This window comes from Saccostrea cucullata, unplaced genomic scaffold, assembly GCF_032062105.1.
Source record: "Saccostrea cucullata isolate Sc308-1 unplaced genomic scaffold, CSIRO_AGI_Scuc_v1 ctg5330, whole genome shotgun sequence".
Taxonomy (NCBI): Eukaryota; Metazoa; Mollusca; class Bivalvia; order Ostreida; family Ostreidae; genus Saccostrea; species Saccostrea cuccullata.
In genome coordinates, this window is record NW_026938554.1 from 9,156 (window position 1) to 21,812 (window position 12,657).

General features: G+C 34.5%; 1 protein-coding gene across 1 annotated transcript; it reads left to right on the forward strand.

The window, feature by feature from the left end:
* Positions 1–1,298: 1,298 nt before the first annotated feature.
* On the forward strand, positions 1,299–2,720 carry LOC134250604 (uncharacterized protein F54H12.2-like). Its single transcript, XM_062732966.1, has one exon. The coding sequence runs from the start codon at positions 1,299–1,301 to the stop codon at positions 2,718–2,720; it is 1,422 nt and encodes a 473-aa protein (XP_062588950.1).
* The last annotated feature ends 9,937 nt before the right edge of the window (positions 2,721–12,657 follow it).

Below are 12,657 nucleotides of genomic sequence, written 5' to 3' on the forward strand. Positions count from 1 at the left end.
GGAAACAATACTGTGGATTTATATGAAAATCTGAAATCCATGTATGTCTATTGTGACTTGATTCAACCCCAGACGGTAGGATCCAATGCCTTGAAATTATTAAGAGTGGTGCCTTGTACATTTCATTTGGAGGATTCAAAACAAGCCAAATGGGAACCCATTCGAGCGGAATATTTGAAACTAAGTAAAAAACATTTCGATACCATTGAGATTCACATCATGACTCCTTTAGGACAACCCATGCCCTTTGTAAGTGGTAAATCAGTGGTGAAACTTCATTTCAGAAAAGTATACTGAGATGAATGTACCCTTATTGTGTTCCATCTTATTGGGCGTGATGGCTTGTCTGGTCTGCTGTCTGTATTGTATTCAGCCCTAAAAGGGTATAAAAGGAAGTCCCCCGAGGACTTAAAGGTCAGTTGAATAAGAGACATGAACCATGCAGTATCATCCCGGATTACTGAGACAAAGAGGACACGGACAGTTTGTCTATCATAAAGGATTATTACATCAAAAGGACACGGTTTTTTAGGATCCCTATTTAAAGTAGCAGCTCCTTTAGTCAGCAATCTAGTAGGAGGATTATTAGGAGGGGCTCAGCAGCAACCCCCACCACCACCAGCCTATTTTACCCCCAAAACTATCAAAGAGGGGAAGGATTTTTTACTGATTTACTGAAAACCGGAGCTAAACACGCCTTGACTGCTGCTGCTAGAACGGGGTTAGACGTATTAGAAAATAAGAGATCTTTAAAAGACGCAGTCAAAACTCACGGAGTACAAGCTCTAAAAAATACTTCGGGAATGGTGAAACAAAGAATGAATCTAGGAGGTACTAACAAAAGAAGAAGAAAAAGAATGAAAAAACAGAGGGGATCGGGAATGGTGATTAAAATAACAAGAAGAAAAAGAAGACGACAGAGAGGCCGAGGATTTTTTACTGATTTACTGAAAACCGGAGCTAAACACGCCTTGACTGCTGCTGCTAGAACGGGATTAGACGTATTAGAAAATAAGAGATCTTTAAAAGACGCAGTCAAAACTCACGGAGTACAAGCTCTAAAAAATACTTCGGGAATGGTGAAACAAAGAATGAATCTAGGAGGTACTAACAACAGAAGAAAAAAGACCCCTATGTTAGCCCGAGGAGGTCCTAAGAGAAAAAGGAAAACACAAGGAGGAATTCCTAAAAGAAAACGTCCTTTAGATGTGTTTGACTGAGAGAGAGAGAGAGTATAAATAGGCCAGTCCAGTGAACAGAAGGTTCATTTGTGAAAACTGAATCCTAGTAGACACATCATGTTACAACCCGATTCCTGTGCGTGTGGGATGAACAATTTACAATTGTTTGAAGTCCCTCCCACTAATATTGCTTTAGAAGACTCGAAATGGGAAGAATATTACCCCATTTCCAGTACTTTAGATTCCGACACCGCTCCCATCGAATTTGAAATTAAAGGACAAGGAGATCACTATCTGGATTTATCTCAAACTTATCTTCAATTGGTATGTAAATTTACCAAAGACGATGGAAGTAATCTGACTGGGGCTAACAGCACTTCGAGTCCAGTGAATAATATCTTACATTCCATGTTTACGGAAATCGATGTCAGTCTGAATGGAAAAATAGTGACTCCAGGGACGGATACTTATCCTTACAAAGCTTATCTGGAGAAATTATTGTCCTACCAACCCAGAACTTTAAAGACACAGGCGAGGGCCTGTAGTCTGTGGGAAAAAGATACGGCAGGACACATGGACGAAGTGGGGTTAGAGGACCTTGGTGTAGCTCAAAATAAGACCTTTGATGTAACTAAAGGCACAAGTGGTGCGGCTGACACGGTGACCATTAACGAACCCATCCTCACAGCGTTACCAGCCAATTCTAAAAACGAAGGATTCCGAAAAAGACACCAAGCTATTGCTGACAGTAAGAAAATCAGTTTGCTGGATCGTTTACATCTGGATTTGTTTCAACAAGATCGATTTCTACCTAATGGAGTGGACGTCCGTTTGCGATTTAATCGAGCTAGACCTGCTTTCTACATGATGATCAAAGGAGGAAGTACAGGAAAAGTGAAAATTTTGAGTATGGTCTTGTGGGTGAGAAAAGTCAAACCCACACCAGTCATGATGAATGCCATTAATCAGAGTTTGAATACCCACAGAGCCAAATATCCCTTGAGAAGAGTGGAAGTGAAAACCTTTACCATCCCCACAGGAACTCAGTCTAAGATTACGGATCATCTGTTTCAAGGTCAGATGCCTAAACGTCTCATTTTAGGCTTTGTGGAGAATGCGGCCTTTAACGGAGATAAAACTAAAAATCCCTTTCATTTCCAAAACTTTGGGATCAAGAAATTAGATGTCAGTATCAACGGAGAGACCATGAGTACTCGTTGTTTTGAGCCTAATTTCAACGACGATTTATATCTGAGATCATATCTCAGTCTGTATCAAGCTCTGGGAAAATTAGGAGAAGATTGGGCTCCGGACATCACCTTAGAAGAGTATAAAAGCGGCTACACTCTATGGGGCTGGGATTTCACTAAAGATCAAGAAGCGCAATCGGATAAATTCCACATCATAGAAACAGGGAATCTGAGAGTAGAAGTGCACTTTACCGGAAATACGGCCGCTAAATTAAATTGTGTGGTGTATGCAGAATTCGATAACCTATTAGAAATTAACAAACAGAGAGAAGTGAGCATTGATTACTAATGGATACGGGACAATTGAGAGAAGTCTTATCCAGAGAATTCAAGAGTTCTTTTGGAGGCGTGTATCCTGTAGATTTATTACCGGATCAATTAAGACCTGGAGAAAAAGCTGTTGTGGTCAATACGGATCCTCAAGATCGACCTGGAGAACATTGGGTGTGTCTGTATGTGAGCAATCCCGTGGTGGAATATTTCGATTCTTATGGATTTCCTCCCTTACAAAAAGAAATTCAAGATTTTATCCAGCGTCATGCTCAACAATGGATATATAATCCGTATCGCTATCAAGACTGGAATACCGATGTGTGTGGACAATATTGCGTGTATTATTTACATCAAAGAGACAAGAAAAGAAAGAAAACCGACGAGTGGCTATTCCCCTTTGACCAGAGTACGGCTTTACAAAGGGACAGATACGTAGCGAATTGGTTTAAAAACACTTATCATAAATTACCTACGGGTCATGGACAAAAGTGTCAATGTTTTTATCAAAATGTATTGTAAATGCATTGTTTGTTGTTTGTTGTTGTTTGTTGTTACAAATAAAATTGAAGAAAAAAATGTGGGTTTTTGTCATTTTTAAAAGTAGGTTATCTCCCTTTAACCATAGATTTTTTTTCTTTCAAAACACAAAACAAAAAGTGTTGAGGGGTTTGATTTTAAAGATTGGTAAAAAATAGATACAATTTTAAAAGAAGTATAAAATAGTAAACATGGTACAAACACACTTCAGTTGTTGACTGGCTTTTTTATGGCAATTTATCTATTGTTGTGTATGACAGAATATGAAAGATATGAAGGGGAGAGCATTTGAACTTTTTTTCTCCCTTCATCATAGTTTAAAATATATATTATACTGGTCTTTATCTAAGTAGTGAATATAGGATTTTTACAGAAACCCTAGGTATTACATAGTAATAGTCATATAAACACCCTTGAACATTGTACATTTGATTAACATTTCAATCCTTTCCTAAGAATTTGCACCTAATTTTTATAAGTTTAAAGTCTATAAATTATCACACAATGTTTAAGTTAATGCATGACAGGACTCAAATCAGTAATCTCAGTAAGTAACTAACTTTTACCCAGGAGTAAATGATCCAAAAAATCTATAGAAATATCTTATTGATTCTTCATCTGTGTACTTATGATGTGAAGTTTGTAAGTTACAAATTATTGTCAAAGGTAGTTATCTCAATAATCTTATGCTTTGACCTTGACAAAGTGCCCTAAACAACAAAGTGTATTCCTACAACCATTCTATATGTAATTAGTATGATGAAAATGGTATGATAAAGATATTCAAGATATTATTAAACCACAGATTATGGGACACTTGCATCTTTATTGGGGGTCTGATTGAGACCAATTTTAAATTCAGAATTAAACATGATACATACACAAACAAAATATATTTACCATTCCAGGAAAGTTAAATAATAATATTAAATCCAGCATCTGAATATCTGTGTTATTTCTAGGGGGTTATAGAAATAATATGAAAAATAAAAGGTTTAAATGTATACTTCTCATACATAACATCAGTCTTCAGTAGGAATTGGTAAAAATAAAAGTCACATTCAGATACTTTGAGGTCTGTGAGAATTAATTTTTAAAGAGTTCATGCTATCAGAAAATCATATTTTCAATACAATTGTACTTGATTTGACTAGATCTCAGTTTAATAAATGGGTACATCTTATCCATAGTCAGTGTCTGACAGTAAAAAGATACAATCCTGGGTCCTTTCTTTGTCATCCTGTAAACCACAGTCTATGATAATACTGGTTAAATTCGTTGGAAATCATATTTATCTATGGGCTTCTTGAGTCCTCCATCCATCTCCGGTTTTATTTTCTTGTATCAGTGTTCTAGGAGAGGATATACTGTATTCTGTAAGTCTTTGCATAATCTGATAGTCTTTCACCATTCTAAGAGTAGACATAGATCATTTCCATAAGCCCTCACTAGAGAATCCTGAAAAATTAAAAAAAAAAGTCTTAGTTGATAAAAAAATGTCAAGGTATTTGTGTTCAAAGAGCTGAAGAAACTGATCTATGATTTTGGAAGCATACATATTATTGAGGTTAAAGGAGATATAATACTTGAATTCATCACTACATTATTAAAAAGAAAGAAAGAACACAAACTCAGAGAAATTATATTGAACGTACCTTAAATGAATAAAGTGTCATGCTCCAAGGTATATTTTTATAAACAGGAGAAGGTTTACAGCAGTCCCTATGGATTCATAAGAAGATGTTGGGTAGTAGAAGCACCAGGGAATTTTAATTCAACACAATCAGATCATTCTTACATCAGTTATAAGGTACAATCTTTATACATAGTTAAGAGGGTCATTAAGATTTCTTTTCTGGTCATCCTAATGAGCCACATTATAGTATTCTTTCCCTGTGATATAATGTTAATATTAAATGGAAAAATCAGAATTCATCAGCAATTGAAGTCAAAACTTCCTATCTTTACTAACTATGCTATTAAGGAAGTTGGGGGTTAACAAATTAGCCATATTTAACTTATTCTATAGATATGCTATTTTCAGCTGTTAACTAATCATTTGGCAAAAAAAACTTTCATACATTTTAGTTTCAAAATTTGATCATGCATTTTTATATGTTTTTATATGGAGCTCTTCTTCTTCTAAAGGAGATCAATATAGTTTAAACATGACCATGACCACCAAGCCCTCTTAATTTAAAAAATCATATATCATTTACTTATCAATTCAAAAATATAAACATGCATATGTAAAATAAATAAATAAAAATTACAATTGTATCTCATTGAATCTTTACCTTCAAGTTTGTGTGTTTCTGTGTTGATTTCCAAAGGAAGGGCAGACAGGCTGAACTTCATAGAGAATGGATTATAGATGGGTAGGAATAAACCATATCTTCCATGTTGAGGACTGCAGAAAATAAAAATCATTTGGTATTATGACACAGTACTGCATGAAACATTGCATGTTTAAATACAGAGCCAAAAAGTTCATGAAAATAGCTCATCATGTTATCTTTAGATAACAAAAGAAGCACAGTTACTGTATTAATATCAAAAATACAAAATGATTATTAGCGTAAATTTTAGACACTTACAGACTTTCTCTTAACAGCATATTCAATTATGTTTAATACCTGTCAGTACAGCATTCAAAAAGACATATACAACATGTAGTCCTACATTTTTTGAAAAGCTCATTACCAAGAAACAAAAGTGAAAATGAAATGATTATGTATGCCATATATAGCACATATTTAGAATCAAAACAAGGATAAACCTTTTGTAGATTCTTACTTTTTCTTTTATTACATTCCTTATAGATCACAATTTATTAAGTCTGAATTTCAAGGGTAACAGACATAATGAATTATGACATTATATCATAATTTATGCAAAACGACTTATTTACATTATGAAGTTTCCTTAGTATATTTTAGACAAAATAAAACTGTGCTTATATGAATGTTAGAGATATGAGATCACATAAGAATTACACAGTAATTAAATTAAACATATAATCATAATTAAATGCAAAGATGACCTTCATAGGAAATGTAAACAAAACAAACACAAACTTACCAGAATTATCCAATTATATGCCCAACTAAATAATCCAGTGAAACAACATCTTAGCTGATCCTGAAAAAAAAGCATACAATATTCAGTGATACTCAATTTAATCTTATTTTACAAAGGAAGTAAAGCAACAATTGACAGACAAACAGGACAGAAATGTAAAAGATACCAGATGTATTTTACTAAAATTTAGTAAACAATTTTTTTCTGATTTAAATTCAATCATGGAATGACCCATCATAGTAATATTAAATACACTCTGGGTTACATGCAAATTATACCTTACATGAACTGAGAATAAATACCCCATTTACATTCATATAAAGTGAATTTTACATAACTAATTACTCTTTTAACTGATGTCACCTTAAGTATGTCAGAATATTCAGGGTGTACAAATCATGCATATTCACTTTTAAAGTACTCAATATATATTTTACATGTTGATGTTTGAAATCACTGACTAAATAAAATACATACATGTATATACATGAAGGTTTAAAAAAAAAGGGGGGGCACACATGTTTATAGATTTACAGAGATGCTCAGACTGAGTTTTTCCCACTTTCATTGGGCCACTGTTGCACCAGAATGTAAAAATATGAGTGACAAATAAGGCAAAAGATTCTGTATATTTCATTAAAAAAGATTTGAGATAAAATATTTATTGGCATAATATGATCTGATTGATTATCTCCATATCCGTCTTTTGGTCACTGTGATTAAAGATTCATAGAAATATTAGAAATAACAACTGAGAATATCACTTTAGTTGTTTTAAAAGCATGTATCAGTATTTTATAAGATATGCTACGAGTCTCCTCATAAGAATTTTTAGAATACTGATCCGATAAAAGGTATGTGAGACAATATGATAATAACTCATGCAAAAAAGATTTATAAGCATTTTGAGGATCTTTTAGTGTCCTAGTGTATTTCAGGGTAAACAATGATAGTGTTTATATGAATGTTCTAAACATTAGGTATATAGCACAGTAATATTGGATCAATACAAAGATGACCTTCATAGAAAATGTATAAAGAAAAGTTTGTTAAAACTTACCATGTAACCAGGTACCTCAGTATAGTAATATTCATTAAATAATCCAGTGAACTGATATCTAAGCTGATTCAGGATTCAGCTGTTCAGAACTTTCTTGGAAGAAAAAGGGTAGAAAATCAGTTTTGGTACTGAAATCCATAGGACCATACTGTTATTACATGAAGTCTTAAGCGCTGTGAAAGTCTGTGTTATTGTGTCAAAATAAGCAGCCATCGCGGCTTGTGAAGGACTAACATGACGTTGCTGCCAAGTTTATGACGTCACAATGCATAGGTAAGTTTATCGTATTTTTTTGCACACGGCACTTACAGATGATGCAACAGGTATATAAGAAAATGTAGGTAAAAGGTATATTTCTTTGCACACGACCCTAATTTTTTGCACACGGCACTTTACAGATGATGCAACAGGTATAAAAAGATGATGCAACAGGTAAAAAAAGATGATGCAACAAATAAAATTGCCTTGTTATTGTGTGTTAGTGTTATTGTTTTTCAGTAAAAAAAAAATCCAGGTTGTTATTGTTTTCAGAAAATCCAGTTTGAACCGGTTAGGCTGTCTAGACTGTGAATGAATGCGTGACGTCATAATGACATTCTTTTGAGTCGCTGCCAAAAATCGTAGTACCAACGTATAGTATAATGTAAACACAATGTTAATACCCTGTATTTAGGGGCTATATGTAATGAATTGACCCACCTATCCCCCACCCCAAGGATTGTACTGAGTTGACCCCCTTATCCTCCCACCCAATCAGAATACGCCATTTTTTGACCTCATTTGCATAATGTCCTAGATATTGACCAGGCTATGCAGCCTGCTTCCGGCTAGGGAGATTTATGGATAAAAAACCACTTCCGCTTCCGCTAGGGCCCACTTCCGCTTCCGCTAGACCACTTAAGGTTAAACCACTTCCGCTTCGGCTAGGGCCCACTTCCAACCACGTCCGGTTAGCCCACTTCCGGCCATTTCCGGTTAACCCACTTCCGGCCACTTCCGGTTATGACGTCACTTCCGCCTTAGCCAGACTCCTTATACTACTTTCATGGCATATTTTGGCACGGTTTCATTACTTGCAATTACAAGATCACATACTTAGTATAATTTATTATATATTTTTTACAGTTATGCATATAATAATTACAAGTAACGCATCATAAAAATTCATTCCAAAAAAATGCATAAATGTTAATTAATTAAAACACAATGCAATGATTTACAAGAAAGAGAAGGCGAAATTTATTCATATTACATGTATTTATATTCTTTTTTTTAAGAAAAACAATTTCAGTCAGCGCCGATAAAATGATTTTTTTTTTCGGGAAGGGGGGAGGGGGTCCGCTCAAAAAGAAAAAAAAAATAATCCCGCTCCTACTTCCTTTTACAGCAATATATAAAACAATCGTTGAGGCTCCTCGTGTCTTGACAAATTGCTATTAGATTCTTATAGACAACAGGGTTTGAAATTTATTGAGGGTTAAGGGTCAAAGATAAATTGATATCACAGCACTTTTTTTCTTTATATTAAATTTGATTATTCTGAAAATTAAAAAAAAGGGGGGCTCCGGACACTCTAGCCCCCAGTGGATTGTACATCTACCTTGCAGGTTATTTTGTTATTATCAGTACATTTTATAGAAAAAATACACCTTTTGCTTTTAGAATGTATTCTGTAATCACAGGTACAAAGCAAGTACAAAGCAAGCAATATACAAGTATGAAAACACAGTTATCAAAGTTCTGCAGTGCTGCATGGGCAGGCGGGACGAAAGTCTCTGTCTATAATTTAATTATAGAATCGGGAAAATCCCTTAGTACATAAGCTCTTTCGTTACTACAATATTTCCCATAAACCTTATCAGAAGACTGTGATCAACTAAATTCAATATGTTAATATTTTTTATTCAGGTAAATTAATATATATTAAAATCATTTTCCCCATTAAAATTAGGTCATGATCCAGTCTGGTACAATTGTACAACCGAAGAAATGAGAGCCTATCTGGGCTTGCTGATTAATATGGGTATCAACAAGTTACCCGACTATAAACTCCACTGGAGCAAGAAGAAGTTTCTTGCGAATTCTGGATTTATTGAAGTTATGCCTGTAAGAAGATACGAAAAGTTAACTCAGTATTTGCACCGTGATTCTGTGGATACCGATGACCCCTTGTGTAAAGTTCGTCCCATCATGAAACTGGTATCAGAGAACATCTTAAAAAGCTACAAACCACGACAACACCAGACAATCGATGAAGGCATAATCGCCTATAAAGGACAACATAAGATACATCTTTTAGCATATACATGAAATATGTATACAATGTAGGTATAAATTGAGGCAATTGAAATAGTCCTTCCCTCATCATTCATCACGGAAAAAATCGAATAAGTTTGACTAGACAAAGAATCATGAAAAATAAAGATAGATTGAAATTCGCTTCTTTACGTGTTTAAAAAGATCTCTTTCTATTCATACAGTGCATATTCTGCAATTTGAGATTTTGCCCATGTCAAAATGCATTCAGTATCATCATATTAGAAAAGGGCGTAGGGAACATCTAAATCTCAAACATACAATGCCATAATTGGTTATATTTATAGAAAAGCATCTTCAGTTAGTGCAGATTCAGTTTGTTCGAATCATGATCCCCGGGGTAGCTTTGGACAACAATGGGCAATCAAACTTCAACATAGAATTATGGAAAAAATCATTTGAAAAATCTTCTTCTCGAGAACAGCAAAGCCATTGTTACTCTTATTATTTAAGTTTTTTTAAATCATGACACCTGTGACGGCACCTTTTGTCGTTCTGTACATATTGTCATTTAAAAATTACTGTGATGCCATTACTATGTCTTTGCAGGTTAAATATTTTCCTTTGGCAGTCTAATATTAGTGAGCAGTCTGATATTAATTGTAATATCAGGCTGTCACAGTACTGATATCCTTCAAAACTGGACTGTTACTGAAGAAAAGAAATTAAAACACGATAATTTAGCAAAAGGCAATGTTGATCTGTATTTGTATATACTTATTTTAAAACAGAATATTATTTACTTATACGTCATACAGATTTGGAATGTTTACAAAAAGTCATACTGAAATTAGAAGTGATAAAATAAAACGATTCAAATACGAGCTCCGTTTTGCTTTTTAAAAGGTTTTGAAGCTTCTCTTTTAAAACCGTTGCCATAGGCCTGTTAGATTATTCTGAATGCCAGTTCCCGCTTAGTGGTAGGGCGTTCGCTTTGTGATCGGAGGTCCGGGTTTGGATCTATTCGTCGAGGCGCGTCAAACCTAAGACGTAAACATATATAAATGACTAATGCTGCTCCTGGTTTTTTGGGGCGAGATCTTGAAACTAAGGTCCCTTGTCACGATAGGCGTTGGCACGATAAAAAAAACCTTACTTCTCAATGGCCCTGAGAGTCGAGTATAGGTCTAAGTTTGAGCCCTTAACGGGTATATGATGACATCTCCATAGTCTTGAATGGGACCTTGAATACAATCAATCAAATTATGACCCTGGGTCTAGGGTGGGACCACAATGGGCGATTGAAGTCTTACATAGGAATGTATGGGAAAATTTAACATTTTCTAATGAAATGCAACGCAATGATTACTTACATTTATATGGAAGCATTGTCATGAATTGTTTTGTGACTCGTACCGATAGACGAGTAGGTACATACTGTCGCCAGCGACGATATTAACAGGACGACAATATGTATCATCACAATGGCGCTGCACGAATTAGCATACAAGGCATGTCAATGTGATTTAAACATCGATTACATTCTGTAAATTCACAAAACCACAACAACAACAAAAACAATAAAATCTTTAAGCAACAATATCTGTGGGGTGACAATAGGTGCAGTGAAGTAAGGTAACATGTCTCCAGTGACAATATGCACATGCGTAACTTTTCAGTCGGTGACAATATGTACCGATGGGCGGTAAAATATGCAGTAAAAGTAGGTACATATTGTCGATGACGGCAATATGTCCAAAACAACAAAATGTACCGTCGCAACCCTTGGGGTTAGGGCGAGATCACAATAGAAAATTAAACTTATAGTAAAAAAATCTTTTAAAATCTTCTAAAGGCCATGATTAATCAAAGAAATATGGAAGCAATATTAATACCAGGGGGTTTTGGTTCAAATTTGTACAAATCATGAACACAGGGAGTAGTTGGAGGCACTTACATCTCCAGACTTTTAAATATTGAAACTGATTTCTGTTTTTTTTTTAGCTAAAGTGCTCAGGTGAGCGATGTGGTCCTTGGACCTCTTATTACACATGTATCCACATTATTTTACTTCATTATTTTCACGCAAAAACCATTGTGATGTCACGACAATGGTATATAAAAATATCTATTGAGTGATATCTATGTTAAAGTCACGTATAAAAAGATTGAGGGGCAGTATGAAAACCATCTACTCTTCTGTGTTCAGTAATCCAGAAGCGAAAAAAGAATTACATAGATTACATGATCAGTGCGTACTGGTACCTGCCGACAAAGCAGGCGACAATATTGTCTTTGTTTGTAAGGTTTGTTATATAAATTGTATTTTAGAAAAACTTGGATTTAATTCTACAAGTGGTAATCCTACTTATACTCATACTTAATATCTTAATATTCCACAGAGCCAAACGGAATTTGAATTACCCTATATCAATATTGGATTCCGAAACTTCATAAAAAATCTTTACAAACAAAGATACATTGTGGGTTCCAGTAAATGTTCAACCAAGCCTCTTTCGTTACTCCCCAATAAGATATTGACAGTAGTGAAAGAAAAACTTCAGTAGTACTGTGCAACAATATATTCAAGAAGTGGTGTGAATCTGATGTGGATACTCAAAAATCCCAAAGAACTTTTTGAAAATTTGAAAAAATCAAGATTTTACCACAATCAACAGTTTAAATACGACTTTTCAACTTTATATACAACCATTCCCTACGATAAATTAAAGCCAAGGCTTTTTGATATCATTGACAGCTGCTTTTTCAATAAAAACGGAACTCGTAAATTTACTTACCCGTCATTGGTCATTTGTAAAATTATTTTATTAAAACACATTCTGAATGCACACACAAGTACTCTGAAGTTGACATCAAAGAGATGCTTGAGTTTCTGATTGACAATATCTATGTAGATTTTGGAGACCAGGTATTCCAACAATCTATTAGAAATTCCATGGATACCAATTGCGCTCTGTTTTCAGCGGACCTATTTTTATATTCATATGAAGCATATTTT